Raw genomic sequence first — 22116 nt, forward strand, 5'->3', positions numbered from 1 at the left:
TTGCTTTACTCTGGTGAGTTTCTCTTCATACTATAACACTTGAATATTCTATATGTAGGAAGAATGCTAAAAACTCATATTAATTATATTAATGATTGCTCTATGTGCTTACTCATTTTCATTATGAAGTATTTTACTTTTAAATAAAAACTGAATAAAATTTTTAAAAAAAAAATTATATTATAAAAAATATTATGCAGATAATGAATCGAATATTTACACAGATACATTACAAATGCACTGATATTTGACAGAAAGCATTTAAACTTTACTTGCTTTTTTAACATTCCAACTACTCCGGAATTTTTAATTTTCACAACTTGGATATTGAATCAGTCGTTAAAAAAACAATAATTTCATAAAAAGATAGTATCAGAACTTCAGATCTTAAAAGATGTGTTATGTATCACTTAAAATTCGGCAAAAAAGCAATTTTAGATTAGAGTATATTTTGAATTAAACTCAATCCATTTTGAGAGAGATCAGAATGATATTTGATTTTGCTGTTAAATATCATTCAAAGCTCTTGAAAATTACACACATTCTTGTGTATCTAAGTTCCCACAGTGCCAATAAGAAAAGAGTATTTTCTAATTCAGATGCAGTAGTCTAAGAAAAAGGATTACCTTGCTATGGGGTCAATAAAGAATTAGGCATAAAGGACTACTTTTTGTCATTTCAATTACATAACATTCATTTGTATTCACTAAAATATTCTGGCATTTTCAATAAATCATAACAGAGAAATCCTTCTGGGTTATTGAAATAAAATTATGTTTTATTAGAACATGAATGACTGAAATTTGATTATATACTGAAGTTTATTATTATATTTTTATGTATTCTTATATGAATAGCCAAATTATAATAGTTTAGGGAGAGCATAATTAAACTGGCGTCATTTTAACTGCTTGACACTAAAAAACTTATTGTATGAATTTGTATCTGTAAGATGCTATTTAAGATTTGAAGGAATTCTATCAGTGTGGTGTCCTCATTTCTACATTTTAAAATACAATAATACTAAACTTAGCTGCTGGTATGGACACAGATACTTTCTGATAAAAAAGCAATATTTGTTCATTTTTATTACTCACAACAAACTACATTTTGAACAATAATACTAGTGAGTGTAGGACTATAGAAAGCAAGGTATATATTTTCACACATACATATTTACACATGCATGCACACCAAAAAAAAAGTACAATTTATTTACAATATTTTTTAACATAAAAAAACTAAAGGCAAGTTAAATTTATATTCACTACGAGAAGCAGTCCCTTATTAGCCCTCAGTTATGTAGTTAGTTAATTTAATTAAGCAAAAAAAAAGGGGGGCTATATTCCACCACCAAGGATTATGCAATGACTAAGCAAAACCGTAAAATGATTTCTCAATAATTCATATTTTTTACTTCATTAAATTAACTTTGCAAATGTAGAAATGAAGTGCATACTTTTCTTTTCCTACAGTTTGTAAAACAAAACGTAATTGCTTACAGTCAGGATAGATGTCCTGTATTTAAAATTCAGTTACGATTGAGAAATTTATCAAGCGTTATTATCTTCAAAAATGTTATGCACAAAATAAGTTTACATGTTATAGTTAGTTACCTCACAAAACCCAGCACACCAAGCCATAAAATCATTACTGCAAACCACAAATGCCCCAAAATGTAATAATCAGGAAGCTTTCTGCAAAATGATAAAGATGTTAAATTCTGAATTCATGTATTATAAAAGATTACAAGATAGCTTTTTATAAAGAGTTAGCTCAATGTATAAAATAGTTTATAATTTTAAAATACCTTCATCTCCAGAATTTGGTAATAAACCATTTGTCATTATCACAGCACCAGAATCCTAAAAATGATGTAAGGTAAAAAAAAAATATAAATAATTATGTCAACATTGATTGTAGACATTTTGAATGAAATTTTAAAATGAAGCATTTATATTTTTATTTAATACCGCAAATATAAAGCCAGCAGATTTAGATCCAGGCCAAGAAAGTGATCTTTTTTTCCTTCTTCGATACCAAGGCGGTCTGTATTTTGTAAGTTGACCTCCATCATATGTTTCCAGATCTTCCACAACCTAAATTTTTTTAGTAAGAAAAAATCAGTCTCTAACACATAACATAAATAATATATCAGCTTGATTAGTAACTTCTAGCAAGCTAAAACAAAAGCAATTTTTATGAACTTATAAAATTTATAATTTCTAATACAGAATTAAGTCTTGAGACATATAAATTAATTTTAGAACTTAAATCATTTTGGTGACACAAATCAATATATTTGAATATAGATATTACTTTATTCAAATAGGTTTCTCACTAAACTTTAACTTTTAATTTATCTTATATCCCATGACCAAACTGAGTTATTTCTATAACTAAGCATGTAGAATTAGTTATCAAATTAAATACCAATATTTGAAAAACGTTTTGCATTTAATACAAAATACAGGGAAATAACTAGAGCATTATAAAAATCATACTCATTATTATGAAAATATGATATATATATATATATGTATGCATGTGTAAGAAAAATAAAGAATATGCAAAAGATAAATTATAATTTAAATTAGCAGCATAAATTAATATCCTTTCTCTTATTCTAAAAACAGTAATTTCTCTTTGCACTGTGTCATTTTGAGACTAATCCATGTCATATGACTCTTACATAATTTTGATGATGTAAATGGAACTACAACTGAAACAGCCGATAATAATTTTACAGCAGTATTAATCATCCAATCAAAATGCATTGAGAACCAAAACTAATTCAGTCTGAATTAAGATTTCATTCTGAGCATAACTGACACAATTGTTACTCTGTGGCCTAGATAGACTGCTGTCTACTGCTCTATTCTTATTGCAAATCTATCAAAAGGATAAACAATTTTAAATAGGCACAATGCTCCAAGCTGTTTGTGGCCGCAACATATTTACTGAAAATAAAATGAAAATTTAATCTACCTTAGCTGAGAGTTTCCTATTCATTACGGATTAGCATTCTACACAATCAAAATTCTTGTTCTTTATTACGGATTCAATATTCTACACCATCAATATTGCAAAGTCCTTTTTTATTACATATATATATAAGAAACATTTGCCAGATCCATTCAAAAAGAAAACATAATTTTTAAAAAGAAATGTCCAATTAGTAAAAATGCAAAAGAAATTATTTGTAATAGTATGTCATTAATAATAAATATTATTATTCTATATTTTGAAACAAAAAGAGAAGAGTTATGTTCCATTCATAATGTAGTGACTTCTAAATTATATTACTTATTTCTGAGAGGAACTTATCTGAATTAATGAAATTGTACTCTCTGCAAGAAAAGTTGAAAACACAAATGAACTTATCTGCTTTGTTTTTAAGAGGGGCAATTTTTATTTATATCACTTTAAAATATAAAATTTTAATTATTTGAGGAAATTAGTCTGTGCACCTTTCTTTCTCGTTCTTTCTCTCCCTCTTTTTTTTAAAAAAATTAAAATCTTTTGGAAACCCATTTCTCTGACTCTCCATAAAGATTCCCAAATCAATGAGAACCCTGATACAGTATTCATTTCATCATAATTTTAATAAAAAATATTTTTAAAACTCTTTTTGGTCAATGATATATTGAAAATTTAAAAATTAACTTATTATCTTTTAAAATTATTAAATTAAACATGTAAATTCCATCTTCGTGATTATGAAATATGAGGGAAATAAGTTAAATTATTTAAGGGCACAAAACAATACACTGAAACAAATTTAATGAAAATAAATAATGCATATATTTTACATCTCTAATATTTCAACTCATAATTCTTAAACAACAAATGCACAAATTTTTTAATGACAGATACCTGCATAAATTAAATCTACCATTTATTAAAGTAATATAATACAATTTTTCAACATTTACTAAAACAAAAAATTAAAAATATTTTAAAATGCTTATAAAAGATATTACAATATAAAATTTAAATTACCTCAGCTTGTGTAATATCATTCCCTGATTTCAATTTCAAGGTACCCTGATCAACTCCTAAAATTCCAACTAAAACATTAGGAGAAGACTGTAATCGAATGTTGATGGAACGACCAGGTTGTGTTTCTTTCACATTAGTGCTTACAGTAATCTAATAAAATAAAATTATTTCAATATGAGAAGTATACTATTGTAATCACAGCATTTATCAGATTAAAAGTATGGAGAAAAATACATAGATAAATATAAACTTATATGCAGCCACATGATGGATACTGATAGATAAAACATCCTAAGTTTCGCTTTAATGAAATTCTGGTTAATTAATTCTAGAAATTTATAAAATAATAATTTTATTTAATGAATTTAAAACAACTTAAATAAATTCTTGAAATTTAAATAAAAAATAATATACATGAAATTTAAATATGTAGTGAACGTATTTTAGTTCAGAAGAAGTGACACTTCAGTCACTCTTCCACATTCTCTTTCCTCACTGCTATGTCAGTCGAGAAGCCGCTGGCGCACACACCTGTAAGCGCTCTTCTGCTAATATTATTTGTGTTGTAAATAAAATATTGTTTTATAAAATGCTAGCATTCATTCAATAGCTGCATCTAGGATCACAACATGTTTGTAGCTGCTTCCAGCAATACACCATGGTGATTACCAGAACTATATGCGAGCCTGTGAAATTTTCAATTTCGTTTTAGACTTTCATTTTGTGTTAAGCTTACCATCGAATCACACTCAATGGCGGAGACATTGGCAGTAAAATTTCCAGTCTTCATTTTATTTTAATGCTGATCCTGCTTTAAGGTTTCTTGTGTGTGAAGCGATTTGGCTTCTCCTAAGCCTATCATCGAATCGAAAACAAAGTATAACTATTGCGTTTCTCATATCCCACCTGATGCAGCATCTATGGTTCACAATATCATCATAAATTCTGACAAGACAGATCCTTATACCTAGTTAAAGAAACATATCGTTCCCAGATGCAGAGAAACCAAAACTCAAATTCGATGCTTATTAGCTGGAGAACAATTTGACCGTAAGCCTAGCGAATTGCTTTGTGTGATACAGCGCTGCACCAAGTCGCATACTATTGCCAACTCTCTTATTGTAGAGTAATTTTTACAGCAATTACCTGAAAAGATTCAAGCTATTCTGGCATCCATTTCCTCACAATCACCACAAAAAGCTGCTGCAGTGGCTTATCCAATTTTGGAAGTTACTCCATCCGAGGTAAGCGCAGTTTTGAATTCTTCCAATGTTAATATTACTAGTAATACGAATCTCGACTTTTAGAGGAGTTGAAAAAACTCAGTAAAGAAGTAAATTTGTTAAGAAGGTCAGGAAGTCATTCCTGTAAATGATATAATCAATGTGTCCATCATCGCAGTCCTTCAGCTGCAGCTGCTTTGGACTTATACGAGACTGCAAATCGAAAATTAATTTTCTTATCGACACAGGTTCTGATGAAAGTTTAATTCCTGATAATACATATGAAAAAAGGCAGACTCATCCAAATTTTTAATGCCGCCATTGGCACTTCATTTTGATTTGGGTTTAAGACGAAATTTTGTTTTTCCTTCTTATATTTGTAATGTTTCAACTGCTATGGTTCATGCTGATTTCTTGCATTATTTTAATTTAAAACCTTATATTAGAAATCATTGCTTAATTGATGAATGTACAAAATTGAATTGCTATGGTGTTTTAAATATTACTGATATTCTTCTGTCAAAACTGTACATGATAATAATGATTTTTTGAAAAAGTTAAATGAATTTCCTACTATTACAAAACCTCCATGTGCAAATAAAATTATAAAATGTAATGTCTTTCATTATATTAAAACTTCTTGTCTACAAGTTTTTTGCTAAACCCTGTTGTCTTAACCATGACAGGTTAAAAATAGTAAAAACAGAAATTCAATATATGTTTGATTTAGGTCATATGCAGCCATCGAACAGCAACTATTCCTCACTGCTTCATACGGTTCCTGAAAAGGAAAGTGGTGACTGGCATCCGGTTGGCAATTATCGCGCCTTAAACACCCAGACTGTAAAAGATTGGTACCCCATTCCGAGTATAGTTGATTTTACGAATGAACTACACAGTACTAAAATATTTTCTTACATAGTAAAAACTCTTCATCAGTTTCCTATTGCTCCATAAAACACCCATTTGCACCCCTTTTGGACTCTTCAAAATTACTTGAATGCAATTTAGCCTATGCAATGCTTCGAGTACATTTCAAGGAATCATTGATGAGGTTACTAGAGGTTCAGATGTTGTTTATGTCTTCATTGATGTTATATTGATTACATTCAAAACTCATGAGGAGCATATTCATCATTTAAGAGCATTATCTGAATGCCTTAATCATTATGGTCTTTCACTAAAACCATATAAATGCACTTTAGGAGCATCCTCATTAGATTTTTTAGGTTTTTGAGTTTCCGAAAAAGGACTTTCACCCTTACCTGATCGAGCTGAAGAAATACAAAATTTTCCTAGACAAAATACGATTATTCAGCTTAGCAGATTTCTCAAGTATGCACAATTTTTACCATAGGCTTATTCCCAAGGCTGCTCACATTTTAGCCTCACTCGTACAATTTTTAGAAGGGCATACAAACAAAAAAAACAAAAAAAAAATCTACTCGCCCATCTAAAAAAACCTGAAAATCCACTAAAATGGACTGAGAAAGCTGAAGCAGCATTTTCAACAGCAAAACAAACACTTGATAAAGCAACTTTACTTAAGTATCCAATAGCTGGTACTAAATTGAGTCTATGGACAGACGCATCAAACATAGCAATTGGCAGCTCTCTCATGCAATTTTCATATAACAGTTCGGAAACAATAGCATTCTTTGTCTGTGAAATTTAGTAAAAGTCAGTGGAATTGGTCAACGTACGATTGTAAGCTATTAGCTATTTATACATCAATAAAAAAATTTCAACACGTTTGAAGATAAAAAATTTTCTATCTACATGGATCAAAAGCCATTGATATACACTTTCCAGCAAAACCCTGATAAATGTTCCCCTCGTCAAATCAGACTTTTGGATTATATATCTCAATTTTCAATGGATATTCGTCATGTAAATGGCAAACAAAACATCATTGCTGATACACTATCTAGGATAGAGATCAATGATATCTTGCCACCTCCTGCTATTGATTATAAAAAACACTTTATGATGGTGAAGTGCAACAATATCTTCAGTCAAATTCATCATTAAAGTTAGAAAAACATTATTTTCCACTTGAAGGTCTTGTGATAAATCAACCTAACATCCCCACCCTTTGCCCTTTCATTCCTAAATCTTTTAGGCAAACAGTTTTTGAAAATTTGCATTATCTTTTGCATCCTGGAATTTCAGCTACCACCTATTTAACTTCCAAAAGATTCATTTGGCCTGGTATGAGAAAAGACATTAAAATGAAAGTTCGAAGTTGTGCCAAATGTCAGTTAGCTATGGTCTTTAAACATACTAAAGTTCTGATTAGCACATTTGCTCTACCAGATGCATATTTTTTTCATATACACCTGGACTTTATTGAACCTCTACTACTCTTGGATGACAATCAATATTGCCTGACTATTATTGATAGATTTACCCAATGGCCTGAGGTTATCCCTACAACAGATATGTCTGCTGAGGATGAGGTTATCCCTACAACAGATATGCATGCACCCTTTTACACAGTTTGCTCTCTAGATTTTGAATGCCCATCATAGTTACAACAGATCAAGGATGAAATTTTGAATTGTCATTATTTCGAGAACTTTCAAATAAGATAGGCAGCCACAAAATTCATTCAACTTTGTATCATCCTTAAAGCAATGGAATGATAGAAAGATTACACAGGCATCCCAAATGTGCTCTTACAGCTCATGAACATACTAAATGGGCAGGAATCCTACCATTGGTGTTATTAGGAATATGCACAGCTAATTAAAAATGATCTAAATGCAACAATCTCTCAACTTGTATATGGCACTTCTTTATGATTACCATGCGATCTTATTTCTACAGATTCTCTCAAACACCCTATTACTTATGTTTTTAATTTAATTGCAGTGATGAGAAAATTTAATCCCAATGTTTCTACCTGTAAAGGCAATATCAAAATTTATGTGAAACAATGTTTCCCTTTCAAAATCCTGTGCAAAAATGGATAATTTGTTTTCGAATGTTCTTCTTCTAACATCGAAAAAAATTAAGTTTCCTTTCCCTTGAAGTTCATGATTAGCTCTTTGGATGCATTTATAAAACACTTTTTTATGTATTCGCCGTCTGTGTACAGTTTTCCTCTCTTAGAAATCTCTTGGCTACAAACAAAACTTGCCATATTAATATTGCTGGAAGATCGCATCCAGTTATTAAACACAGAAGTTGACGACTCTTGACTCTTCTGAAGTTTCTCAACTGCTTTCTTCCTTGCATCACCAGTAGGTTATTTAGTGCTAAATGATGCATGCTTTCTGTAAAGTGTCTCTCTAAATTTGACTTGTTATGCACGAATTTCTCCTTACAAATAAGACATATTGGAAGTCCATTCAAGTTTTGAATAAATGCAAAATTCTTGGTCCAAATTGGTTAATTGAATAAATCCAATTAACATGGCTACCAAAACAATGTTTTGGTAGCCATGTTAATTGGTCCACTCAACTTTAAATTCGTGGTTTCATCTTCCAATTTTCTTTGCTTTTGTTTTGGTAGCCATGTTAATTGGTGTGCCTATAAAAACATTCCAAATATATTTTTTTTTTCTAAAGCCACCAGTACAAAATTATTATCATTATTAAATTGATGAAAATAAAAATTTCATCAATTTAATGGCTCTGGAGCCGCACTTTGCCGACCACTGCACTAAAGAATCCATTAAATTTCAAAACAACCAACAGAATGTAGACAAACAAATCTCTGCTACTTTCACTTGCAGATACCAAAACAACAAAATCAAGCAAATGTGTCCATTTTGCTAAAAGACTGATCACTGAAATCTAAATTTGTGCCAATATATTATTGTATATATGAATATTATCTTCATTATTACATTTGTTAATTGCATATTCATTATTTTAATTGTCATTCTTTTAACATATACTTCATAAATATCTGACATTCTGTTTTAAATTTTGCATATATGCACTGTCATTTGTATCATATATTTTGCCATTTTGTATCATCTATTTAAGTACTGTAAAGGCCGTTATTTTCGTGGGCCATAATTTTCGCGAAAATGAATATATCGGTGATTACGCAAGTTGAAAATTTTGCGAATTTTACATAGTATAAATAGTATTTTGAGTGAATGAGCTGCCTTCTATTAATTTTATTGTTTTATATTCGAGAAATATAGTTGTATATTATTCAAAAAGTAGTTATAAGAAAGAAAGTTGTCAAGAAAAAGCTTGTAACTGTGCAATAAATCATTAAATTTTGGGTAAGTGAAAAATTTCTGATTTTTTATTATTATTTGAGGTGGGAAAAAAAAGTATTTCGCGAGGCTTAAATTTTCGCGATTATGAAGGGTTTGCGAAAATAAGGGCCTTTACAGCATTTAGTTAGTATATGTATTGGCATTGTTCCCTTCGTCACTGGGGGAAATCTTTGTAGTGAATGCATTCTAATTCAGGAGGCATGGTGCTTCAGTCACTCTTCCACACTCTCTTTCCCCACTGCTACACAGTGGACAAGCCACCAGTGCACATACTTGTATACATTTTTTTTGCTAATATTATTTGTGTTTTAAATAAAATATTGTTTTATAAAATGCAAGCGTTCATCCTATAGCTGCATCTAGGATCACAACATACTCATAGCCGCTTCCAGCACCACAATAAATAATTAAAACGATTTTCAACTTTTCATTTACAAATAATTTTCTTGAATTTTATATAAAAGTGGTTCATTTATCCGGAATTTGTATGCAGTACAAAAGATCAGCACATTCACAAAACATAAGAATAAATGGAAAAATGATTTAAGAAATTATGCTGCATTAAGAAGTAGCATGCAAAAATTTAAAAAAAGTGTGTTGAAGATGCTAAACCAGTAAGAACCAGCAAAACTTGCAGAAATTTGCAAGCCTAGTTTTGAAAGTTAAATAGAGCCTTCTTCAGCTGCAGGAGTGAAAATAATAAAGCAGCATGTGCTCATGCAGTAACAGTAAACAAAATATTTGAGTTTCAGCTAAAGAAAGAAGCAAAAACCTCTTCCTTAGATGAAACTTTCTCGAATTTGTCGATAGACACATACTTTTCCTTTGTGATTTTCACTCCTGCTGCTAAAGTTTATAAACTTTCAAAACTAGTTTTGCACATTTATGTAATTTACAATATTCTCCCTTTTAGTCATAGAATGCAAGTTCAAGATCTTGCTCCTAATATTCTTCAATGTATGTTTTTTGGCATGTAATTTTAGCTAAGTAAGCACATTATAAGGAACTTGAATAAAAGATTTTCTAAAAATGATCTTAAATGTATACATACAGATGTCTTGAACAAGCCATCTACATCAAAGCTTACAGAATCAGCAACAACCTCATGGTTTGTACTCCTGATGTAATAAACGAGAACTCGAGCTCTAGGTGCCATAGCACCAGGCGCTTTAAAATTAAAACGATAAACTTTCTGATTAGGAACAGGAATTGTTCTGGCAATTTCTATATTGCCTCTTCCAATGACCTGAAAACCACAACAAAAAATAAATACTAAAATGATATCAGCTGATTATTTTAAAAATAAATTTAATTTAAATTCACAAATAACCATGTATGTATTAAGAACAGGCAAATCTAAGCTATTTTACTGTGATGAAACTCTATACATTTATTGACCAACGAGGGATGCTTTTGTAAAGGACTTACAAAGGGAAATTTGCTCAAGTTCATTTCATATGATAAGAAGGAACTATAAAAACCCTAGACATGTAGTTATCAAGAATTGAAGCCAATGAACTAACTTGAGCTATTAAAGTTCTGAAGATACTCAACTGTATTTAATGTGATGTTTCACTTGAATTACACATTTTTCTTTTAATATGAATATTCTTGATTAATAGATTTTAGGAAGACCAATTCTAAATTTAACTAGTACAAATTTTAATTACAGTTCAATATTTGAATTATTAAGTTATCAAATCTTTCAAATTTACATTCCTGTTAACTGTCTTGTTTATATTCCATTAATTTATAAATACTAATTGACATTTAAATAATAAATATGCATATTTTCAAATACAAAATATTTTACTGATAAACGGATTTAAATTATAGAAATGTTTTCAGTAGTAATAAAACTATTTATTCCCTATAAGAATAAATTTTGATTTAAATATGGTTAAAAATATGTATTTATTTACTAACAAAAAACAGTAGAAAAAACGCATCTTTAGTCTTGTATGTGACTGGGGATTTTGAAATTCAGTCAGATAATTGCCAATTTTGCCTTATCTATATATAATGATGCAAAATTTAAAAGTGAATACATTAACTCAAGATACCCAAAGAGATGTTACCTTATAAACAAGATGATTTATAGGCTCAGTAGCATTTACTTCCATCTCGATATTCTGCTGAACTTTCGGATTTTGAGTTATGAGAGAAACTTGAATAAAATTATTACTTGGTGAAAGAGCAGCATCTATTCTATCCAAATAATACGTCTGACCTTGGAAAACTGCTCTCATGTTCAAGAATGTCACATCTGGTTCATTTGGGGGTAAAAACTCAAGCTTCACAAGTCCATTTCTGGGAACAGTATAAAATGCTGTTCGCCATTCTTGTTCACGCACAGTGTAGCCATACTTTAATTCTAACTGTCTGTTACCATCAGAAGCAGGAGTGTCATCTTGTTTGGCAACTTTCAGCTGAAAAGTGAAGAACAAAAATTAAAATTTAAATCTTTGAATGAATGGCTGCTATTAATGAAGTAACAGGATTAACTATAATTTTGTGGCAGCAATTTTGTGTTAGATTTCCAAAGATCAATAAGAAAACAAAAAGTTACTTATTTTATTTTTATTCTTTTCACTTATTTACTTTTTTCTCTCCACGGATATGTGAAAACTTTGTACAAGCTTACATTCAAAGTAATCAAGCATCAAGTCTATTATAAATAACGCACTTTTGAAGTTCATAAACTAACATTTCTTTTACAAACTTTAAACAACATGTTGTGATACTTGTTAACTATGTAAATTCCACCACTACATTGTTAAAAACAATGTCTATGATTTTAATTCTTGTTAATGTTCAGCAGACAGAGTAAATGTATGGGATTCTTCTACAAAGATGAGATTTTGATTCATAATTTTCTCTTTTTTTCGGGGGGGGGGGGGAGAGGTAGAGGAGAAAGCTATCGGGAGAGTCAAGATAGCCTCTTTTTTATATTTCAGCTTTGATTCCATGATTAACATTCTATATGAAAACAATGGATAGTATGTAGGGATCACCAAAATGGAGAAATATATGACGATATGATATAGCTTGTTATCATTTGTCTTATTACTTAGAGTTTATACGGAGACAAAGGAAATGATCTGTCTCATGCCATTAAGACAGAGAGAGATTTTGCTGCCAAAAGGCACCAAAAAATTGGTCTCCAGTAAATTATTGGTAGGCAATGGATAACTCACATTGTCACCTTTGTTTATTGCATATAGATTTTCACTATCAAGTGTCACTCAAATTATATATCAAGTGTCACATCTGACATACCCTATTTATATAATAGATCATTTTAAACACATTTCATTTCAGAATGGTATGGAATGATATAATTAAAAATGAAATTGACAACTGCTGTATCATCAAACACATATGCCTATTTAAGTAATGTTTAAATGTCAAATCTTTTAAATATAAGACTGCCAAGAAATTATGAATATAAAAAAGGTAACTATTCCAAATGTATATTCTTGCACATAAAATTTAAATATATTAATATTTAAGAACACATCACTTACAAAAGCAGTATATTTTAATCCAGGCTTAAAAGTTTCTGAAGTTCTAATAAGTTCTATTTTGATTTCTTTGTCATATATCCACATTGTGTTTGTAGAATTATATTTATGACCAGTTTCTTCTTCTTCTACAAGAGCAAAGAATTCAATCTCCCTCTTGAAAAAATCAGTTCTCAAGTTTAAATCTTCAAGTAGATTCAAAGGAACTGTGACAGTACCATCAATCTGAAAATAATATTTAAGCATCATCTTTAACAGGAATATAATATACACAAAATCTGTACTGCACTGCATAAAAGCACTGATCTAAAAGATACACCACAATCATTTTTATAAATACAATGCAACTGTAACAATTTGTAATGGGGTGGGCCTTGTAATTATGATAACATTATTTATTTACATCCCTTAAAAATTAATTCAATAAAAAATCTTTCATTAAAAATACCACTAAAGTATTCATCGGTAATGCTAATTTAGAAAATCCATTTTAAAAAAGCTGATTTGCACACCACATGACTTCCTTGTATGAAATATTAAATTATATGCATTTTTCCTGCATTTCATTTAAACTTATTGAACTGAATTAAATATACTTTGTCGATAGCGCATAAACCACCAAAAAGACACTGTAGGTACAAAAAGAATTAAATAACTATCCTGCCAAGTTTCAAATGTAAACAAATATGGCTGCCATGGTTAAAAAAAATTAGGCTTAGCCGCACTTAAACAACCTTTAAATTGTTGATAGTTCTAAAGAAATTGCATGCAGATTGACTAAAGGCATAAAAACCTTAACCAGAAAATATGAACAACATAATTCAATCATTTTTAAAGCAAAAAAAAAAAAAAAAAAAAAAAAAATGTACAATTTACGAACATATAAGAATAAAAAACTGAACTCACTGAGTCAAGTAACAGAGTGGGTACACACACACACATATGTATATATAATTTTGGTGCAGCCAATTGCAACCTAAACGGCAGGTGCACAACTACATGTTATAGCAGTCCTATATACAAAACTTCAGCATTCTGAGACCACTTGTTTTTGAGTTATGCGGGATATGTAACGTACAAATGGCACGAAAAAATCTCTTTTGAATTCATTTTATATCAGTTTCATAGTTCATTTGCAAAAAAAGACCATGTTATTCTGTCCTTATGTACAGATGTCATGTGAAAACATCATTAAATTACATTTAATAGAGGTCAAAATGGATATTTTCATTGAAATGTGATACCTGGAACTTTTCACGATTACAATACTTCCTTTACTTCGTACAAGAAAGTAAAAATAACTTAATAATAGAATCCTAAATAAACAGCCGTATCTTACAGTAGTCAAAATGTATTATTTCAGCAACTACATATTTAAAATTTGTTATTAAAAACAGCTTCAAGGTATCACAATCAGCATATTCAGTCATTTTTTATAATACTTCACTTAACAAACAATAACAAAGGGTAAAAAAAGCAGATTTTCTTTGTGATTGTCACATATAGTGTTCTTTTATTATGCATGTTAATCTTCCAGCACTAGCGCTATGCACAAAGTTTATAACAAATTCGGTTTTTAATGCACACTTTTCGTATATCGTAGCTGAGACATCTGAATGTCATTTCTATTCCTCCTTTCAACCCTTCCCCAAATCATGGAATGCGCCAACAGGAAGCCACATGACATTTTTGTTTTCTTACTGTGCTTTTGCACTACATGGCAGCTCCATCATATCATACCTTTGAATCTAAGTTACGACACGCGCGTGGTCACAAGTGAAAAATCAGAAAATATTTTTTTGTCAAATATTTTGTAATTTTGCGTTATTAATTGAAGTTTATTATTTTAATTTGTATAAATTCAACTCTTTAATTTTTATATCAGTTTTCATGGCAAAAATTATGTGCAACCAACTGATTTTGCTCGCATTCTTCAAGAACTGTCTGATGAAAAAAAAAAAAGAAGACAAGGAAACCTTTGGATGTGAGAATAATAGCAGTCCGAGTGAGAAAAATATAGAGATAAATAATATCAGCACTGAATCTGAATAATAAATTTCAGATGATGATAGTAATAATGAGATAAAAAAAGGAATGACAATGATATATTTTTTGTTAATAAGGATAAATCTTCTAAATGGCAAAAACAGAAGTATGCAAACTGCTCAAAGACGAAAAAGTGAGGTGTTTTAGGCCAGGTATCGCAAGCGTTACCTGGCCTAAAACACCATGCCAAGGATATAAAGGATGAAATGGGAACATTTTTGAAAAATATAAATATCAAGCATATAAATATGCTTGATATTTATATTTTTCATTTCATGATATTATATGAATATAAAATCAAGCATATAAATATGCTTGATATTTATATTTTTCATTTCATGATATTATATGAATATAAAATCAAGCACATAAATACGCTTGATGAAATTTTGGAGTGAAAAAATAAATAGATATGTTTACTAAAAGGCAAAATACTCAAGAGATAGAGGCTGCACTGTTACCAGAGTGGAAATGATGGCCTACTTTAGATTGTTATATATGACAGGAATAAAAAAAAGGACACCATGTAAATGCAAAAGACTTGTTCTGAAGTTATGGCATTGGAGCATTGGAACTGAAATAATAAGAGCTGTGATGAGCTGCAAGAGATTTTTATTTCTGACAAGTTGTCTTCGATTCGATGATAAATCAACAGGACAGGACAGATAATATTAAAACTAGCTTAGGTTTTAAAATATAGTTATTAAATAATAAATTTTTAAATTTCTATAATAAAATACATCATTGCTTTTTCACCTGACTAATATAAGTGCTTAAAAATAATTTACTACCATTTGAATGTGACATCTTTGTATTTTTCAATAATATGGTTAATATTTTATGTTTTAACAAATTTATTATCAATATTCACTCATTTCAGTCATGTTTCGTGCCAAAAACGGTAAAATAACAGATGTCGTAAAGAATACGATGCAAACATGCTCATGTAAAATTGTTAAACGCACGTGCTCATGTAAAATTGTTAAACGCGCGTGCTGGAAGGTTAATAAAGACATAAATATATTGGCTTTTCACCTATGAATCAAATTTTTTATCTTTTGTGTGCCAAAGATAGTTCTTATTTTTTGTGGCTACATGTATATAAAAAAATAAATGAAATACATCTCGGTAAAAAAATATAATCGCTGCATCAAACATAAAAATCTAATAATAATTTGCCTTAATATTTAGCAGCTCCTTTGTAAACTTCATTTATTTTACAGCAAAATATAATATTAATTGAAGTTTATTTATTTAATTTTATCTTTAAGATGTAAAGAATTTTCCAGAACCTATAGAAAAATTCCTTCTATATGCAAGAATTCACTGTAATTAAGAACGAAAAAGATTTTAAATCTGTACAAATGCAGAAAAAATAATTTTTTGTAACATAATAAAATGCTATTACAGTCAAAAGTCTTTAATCTGGACTCGTTTGGACTTCGGCGATTCCGGATTATCGGTTTTTCCCGATTATACATCAATTTAAATCTGGTAAAATGGCATGCAGAAATTATAAAATTAAAGATATGAAACCGTAATTTATGAAATAAAGAACAATTATGATCTAAAGGGTATCAAAATTTACAAAAAAAAAAAAAAAAAAAAAAAGCTTAATATTTATTTGGTTACCTTATTAAACATTTCTTTCAACATGTGCATGCGTAAAGCATACATTACGCATAGTCGAAATTAGAAAATTGCAACCAGAAAACTATTTGATGTGTATTTATAATATTTATAATGACGAGGAATTTGATTTAAATCATATCAAAGACGGAGTACATCGAGATGAAATACTACATTTAGTAAGGAATTATAAGTCAAATAAAATAAAAACATCTGCTCTGAAGATAAGGATAGTGCTGACAGATCAACTTCCAGTTCATTGCGCGCTGTGACGTCCCCCCCCCCCCAGAGCAGCATGAAATTGATAAACAGATTTTGAAATGATTAGAGAAACAAAGGATATGCCTTAATCCATTTTTTGCCGCAATTCCACTTCTTGTTTGATGGACATCGAAACATGCTTTCACTTTGTAGATCCTTTGGCAGCTCCAGAATCGGAAATTCTTTTTGACATAATCAAAAGTTCAAGCTTTCTTTTATAAAATTGCTCTAACAGTCTGAAAAAATAATAAGCCAGATCCAATTCGAAGTTTAAGGAACAACGCAATCTGCAACATTAACTGAAACAGATAATTAGATAATTTTAGCTTAACTTATACCATCCGTTATACAATAAACGTGCATGCGTAAACGTATTATGCGCATGCGCAGAAAGTTTTCAGCTTTGAGGTCCGGATTATAGATCGTTCCGGATTAAAGACTTTTGAATGTACTATGAAACAACAAGCCCATAAATGCAAGAGGAAGGTAAAATTATTATTAGCAAGTTTCAATATAACTTGGACCAAAACCAAGTTTCTTATAGTGGTTAACAAGCAAGTGCCTAAATGAATATATACTATAGATATTAATTAATGAAATGTGTATAAATAAAATTAAAAACATTGAATATTTTTTCATAAACATTCGCTTAGTTTTTGGTACTTACCCTGACTTTAGTTTGAAATGATTCATATGGTCGTACAGTTAATTTGTTGTACCTTGTACGAGGTGCAATAGTCAAAGTAAGCTCTCCTTTGACAGCTTTCCCATAAGAATACCTGGAAAATATTACATTAATATGACACAGTATAAAAAGTGTCATTATGAAGTAAAAATTCACAGTGAAACAAGTCAAAATGTCATTCAGAAACAGGAAATAAATTGCTATTTTGTGATACTACCGTGAGTGATCTAAATCATATCAAAAATACGTCATTAAAGATGTAAAAGTTTGTACACAAATGTAAGTATGCAATTAATCATTTCAGGTCTTGAATAAATTAACATATAGTCCAAAGTAATAAATTATAATATTCAATGTGCAAACAATGTTAATTACGTACCTGTAAGCTGCACATTAAGTATCACAAATTATTAAACCTTAGTGTACTTTTAATACTGTTTATAAATGATTATTTACTTTTTAAGCATTTGATATATATGGTGTAAGACAATTTGCAAACAAATTAAGAGTTTTTCCAAATTCTTGACAGTTGTTGGGTAATTCACAAATTTTTACAGCAATTGCCTACCCACAGGCAATGTCAAACTAAAAATAATAATAACAGTAATAAAAAAATACAGAAAGAAACCTTTTTCAGCTTACATATTTTTTAATACATTTTTTTAAATGGAATTTTCAGAACTTCTGTGTTAGAGCTGAAAACTTGTATATGTTTAATTAAGAATTAAACCACATAATTATAAAATGCATACTGAAGTATCAAATAAAATAAAATATTATGTACTGTATCACAGGATAGCAATTAAAAATAAGAAACTACTTCTCATGTCAGAAAATATGAAGATTTTACTTACATTGCTTTTACAATAATAGTAACATATGAATTATTGTAAGTTGCATATGACGGTAACTCAATATGAACTTCATATGTTGGCAAAACTAAAAGAAAAAATTAAAAAAAAAAAAAAAAAAAAAGATTCCACAATAAATAAGAAATAAATTTTAAAAATGATTGAAATGCAAAGATACAAATTTAAGACAAATTTATAATCAGAGCATATATCAAGTTGATTCCAAAATAAAAATGGAAATGATTGGAATGCAAAGATACAGTATAAGACAAATTTATAATCATGGTAATGACATAGTATGTGATCTACTGCTTTTTATTTCTTAAATGGTGCCACTAAAACAGTATTTTTAAATATGAAAATAAATATAAATAATTAAGAATACAAAAATAAAAATGATTACAATAATTAATTTAATTCCATTAAATTTACGTCGTCTTCCAATTTTACAGAACAAAAGCAGTAGTGGCCTTTAAAAAAGTTGTTTTAACAAGTCATTCAGCCATACAAATTTCAAATATCATGCAGCATGGCTAAAAAAAAAACATTTCTTTTATAACTGGTTCTTCAGTATGCTTCAGGGAGATAATGTGGAAGCATTTACAGTGTGATACTGTGGAGAATTTTTAGCTTCAATACATGTATAATTCAATAACCATAACTTCATAAAAAAACAACAGCTTTCACATTTGAACGAGTGATAAAACGGAAGAGGAAGGAATGATTTAAACAACGAACTTTAAGGTGCCATCTAAAAAAAAGTGGTACATCACATATATCACTACCAGTTTATTTTTTGGTAGAAATCAAAAAGATAAAAAAAGTTTTTCTTAAGAATAAAAATATTTTTATTCAAAAACTGTACAAGATAATAACAACATTCTATGATATTAAGAGAAGAAAGGAAACGGAGGATTTAATGGAATTTATAAAACAACCACAAGAAATCTACCTGTATTTCAATTTATTTGCATTTAAGGTATCTAAAATCACTTAATACAAGGGTTGGTTGAACCATACACAATGAATCTACTACATTTTAGGACTAAATTAATATAAAATTATAATGAAAAGAAAATAACTTTATGACGTTCTTTTAATGTTATTAATTTTTTATTACATTTACAAAGCTTCTGGATATTTTTATATTAAATCAATTGTTGGAATTATTTTTTCTTCTCTAGTTATTTTTCTGAATATTTGAAAGTCTCAAAATATTTTTCTCCAAGCAACAGAAAGTAATCCATAGATGTCCAGTTTGGTGAGTGTAGGAGTAATTAAGAAGAGTTATGCTTTTCTTTGCTACCAATTAACAGAAGATAGTTGGTTCACTTCTTTTTAGCTTTCAAATTCGAAACAATCTATAACTACTGCATTAATTAAAAAAATTATCTTTAGACTTGATTTAAAACTTTAATTTAAAAACTTTTTGCATAAGCAGATGATATTTTTCAGAGAGTAAGTTGAGATGTCTTGGTAATCACTGCCACTAGTTAGCCAGCAATAGTTTCATTACAGAAAATAGTAGAATAATTCAATCCTAAAACTAAGCAAATTTCATGTACCGCTGTAAAATTTTCAATCGAAAATTTAATTGAAAATGACAAAACATTATTTTCTTGGGAAAGAGGAATATTTCTTTATAAAGAAGCCTGTGATCTCTGGTAGTCCTTGTAATAGTTAAAAAATATTTAATTATTCACCATGAGTACTATTAGTGATATTAAAAAAACTCTCAGAAACCCAAATAAAAGGCAGAATCTTATTTGCCTCTTTTTCTATTTGCCCTTAATTTTTATCACGCACTTTTATAATTGTGGGCTCTGAGTTTTACCAGTTATGAAACTGAAACTATTTGATTTTTCAACAATGGTTATATAATGCCAATATTTGAAAATGAGCTAATTCTTCTCAGTTGAGGTTGTACACTAAGTAAGACAGTATTTTATAAAAATGTAATACTGACAAATGTAGACAACAAAATCAATTAATGGATATGATATCAGCATGATTCTTGAGCTGCTATAAGGAACTAATATCAATTACATTCTGCAAAAATAATGGATGGCAGACAAAAATGTTCTCAGATTAGAAAATTAAATAAATAAAATTAGTGGTTTAGCACAGTTTTGAGTCTGTTTAGAAAGTGCTATCATCACCAGGGAAAAGAAGGCAAAAAGTTATTATAAGTACTGAAAATGCAAACACTTAAAATAATCATTAAGGAATACATCATAATTTTTACTATTTAAACAGAAATCTCATGGCAGAGAAATAATACTTTACTAAAGATTGTTAGTGATGATAATTATTGGGTTAAAGAACAATAAAATTAATATTTTCTCATATGTTATATGAGAAAAACATATCTCATATGATACATCAAAGGCATTTAAACTTAAGATATACAGAAGTTAAAATCCAACAGCTAAGCAAGGTAACCTATTTAGAATGAGCAACTGATTCTTTGTGAAGAGTGACCCTTAATTCTCAACACTCCTACACAATTATAAATATACAAAATAAAAGTAAACAGTAAAAACTTCTTGTATAATGATTTTATCAATACTCTATTAATGCAGCAAAAACTTAATGATAACTAACAGAAGTTACTTACCATCTTTTACATATCCATAACAATAAAATCATAATCTTTACTATTTAAACAGAAAATTTATTTGTGTCTTTCTATGTATTAATAAAAAAGCAATTAAGGTAATCAAAATACACAACCGAAATAATACATACTAAATTCTGCAACTGTAAATGGCTTCTGAAATTTCTGACCCTGAAAATTTAAAAAAGCATATAAAGCTAGAAAACTTTCAATTTAATTGTTAAGTACCATACTTAATGTTGAGTCTATTTTAGACTTTAAAAATACTTAATAAGACAAACCTCAATATCAACATGCACAGACCAATCACCAAAAACTGGACGATCTGCAAGTTTAAATTCAGCAGATGCGACACCTATAAAAGAGTTTTACAATAATTATAACATTTTATTAAGATAATCAGTATATTTAATGTTTTGAATCTAAAACTAAACTTACCATTGTTGATAATTACATTTTTCCATTCTTGAATACCATTTCCATGTGCATCCTTAAAGAAAAAAACTGTATCAAATTTCTTGAAAATATATGCAAGAACAAACTTTAATTTCAATAACTTGGATTATGCTTAGCTTTAATATAAACATTCATGCCTCAATCTCTCAAAATGCACTGGCTTCATATATTGAAATTAATGGCAAACAAAGCATCAAATTTATTAAATTTAAATGATGTGTACAGTTACCTAAATTTCAATTTGGTTTAAATAAATGTAACACTTTTTTTTCAAAATTCTTACAGAATAAATAATCTTATTAATTTATATAAAATTATAAATCAATTCTGATAAATTCAGTAATTTAGAGCTAATACTGAAAAATAAGGGAATATCTGATATTTTATTATTTGTCTATTATTTCATTATTTAAAAAAAAGTTCTTAACAAATTTAATGAAAATTTTGATGGATTATATGTTCAATTTAAGAACAGGACACCACCGTGATGACATCAGTCTTAGGTCGAGCCATGCAGAATTGAATGTCATCCCAGTGAAAAATTTTACTGAAAAAAATTAAGAACAGCAAAAATTACATAAT

General features: G+C 29.0%; 1 protein-coding gene across 2 annotated transcripts in view; it reads right to left on the reverse strand.

The window, feature by feature from the left end:
- The window catches only part of LOC118202453 (CD109 antigen-like), a 148951-nt gene that overhangs the window by 104594 nt on the left and 22241 nt on the right, over positions 1–22116 (reverse strand). For both annotated transcript variants that reach the window (XR_015042626.1, XM_085822147.1), the window contains exons 7-17: positions 21517–21568; positions 21360–21433; positions 21210–21249; positions 18465–18549; positions 17593–17704; positions 12993–13214; positions 11544–11894; positions 10517–10711; positions 4003–4152; positions 1974–2099; positions 1811–1865 (exon numbers count right to left, since the gene is read on the reverse strand). Coding sequence is in view for 1 of the 2 variants with exons in the window: in XM_085822147.1 (XP_085678273.1) it covers positions 1811–1865; positions 1974–2099; positions 4003–4152; positions 10517–10711; positions 11544–11894; positions 12993–13214; positions 17593–17704; positions 18465–18549; positions 21210–21249; positions 21360–21433; positions 21517–21568 (1462 nt within the window). In the remaining variant the exon portion in view is untranslated. The remainder of the gene's footprint in view (positions 1–1810; positions 1866–1973; positions 2100–4002; positions 4153–10516; positions 10712–11543; positions 11895–12992; positions 13215–17592; positions 17705–18464; positions 18550–21209; positions 21250–21359; positions 21434–21516; positions 21569–22116) is intronic.

Source organism: Stegodyphus dumicola, chromosome 8 (assembly GCF_044657685.1).
Source record: "Stegodyphus dumicola isolate Sdum_Otavi_A_Nest chromosome 8, ASM4465768v1".
Classification (NCBI taxonomy): domain Eukaryota; kingdom Metazoa; phylum Arthropoda; class Arachnida; order Araneae; family Eresidae; genus Stegodyphus; species Stegodyphus dumicola.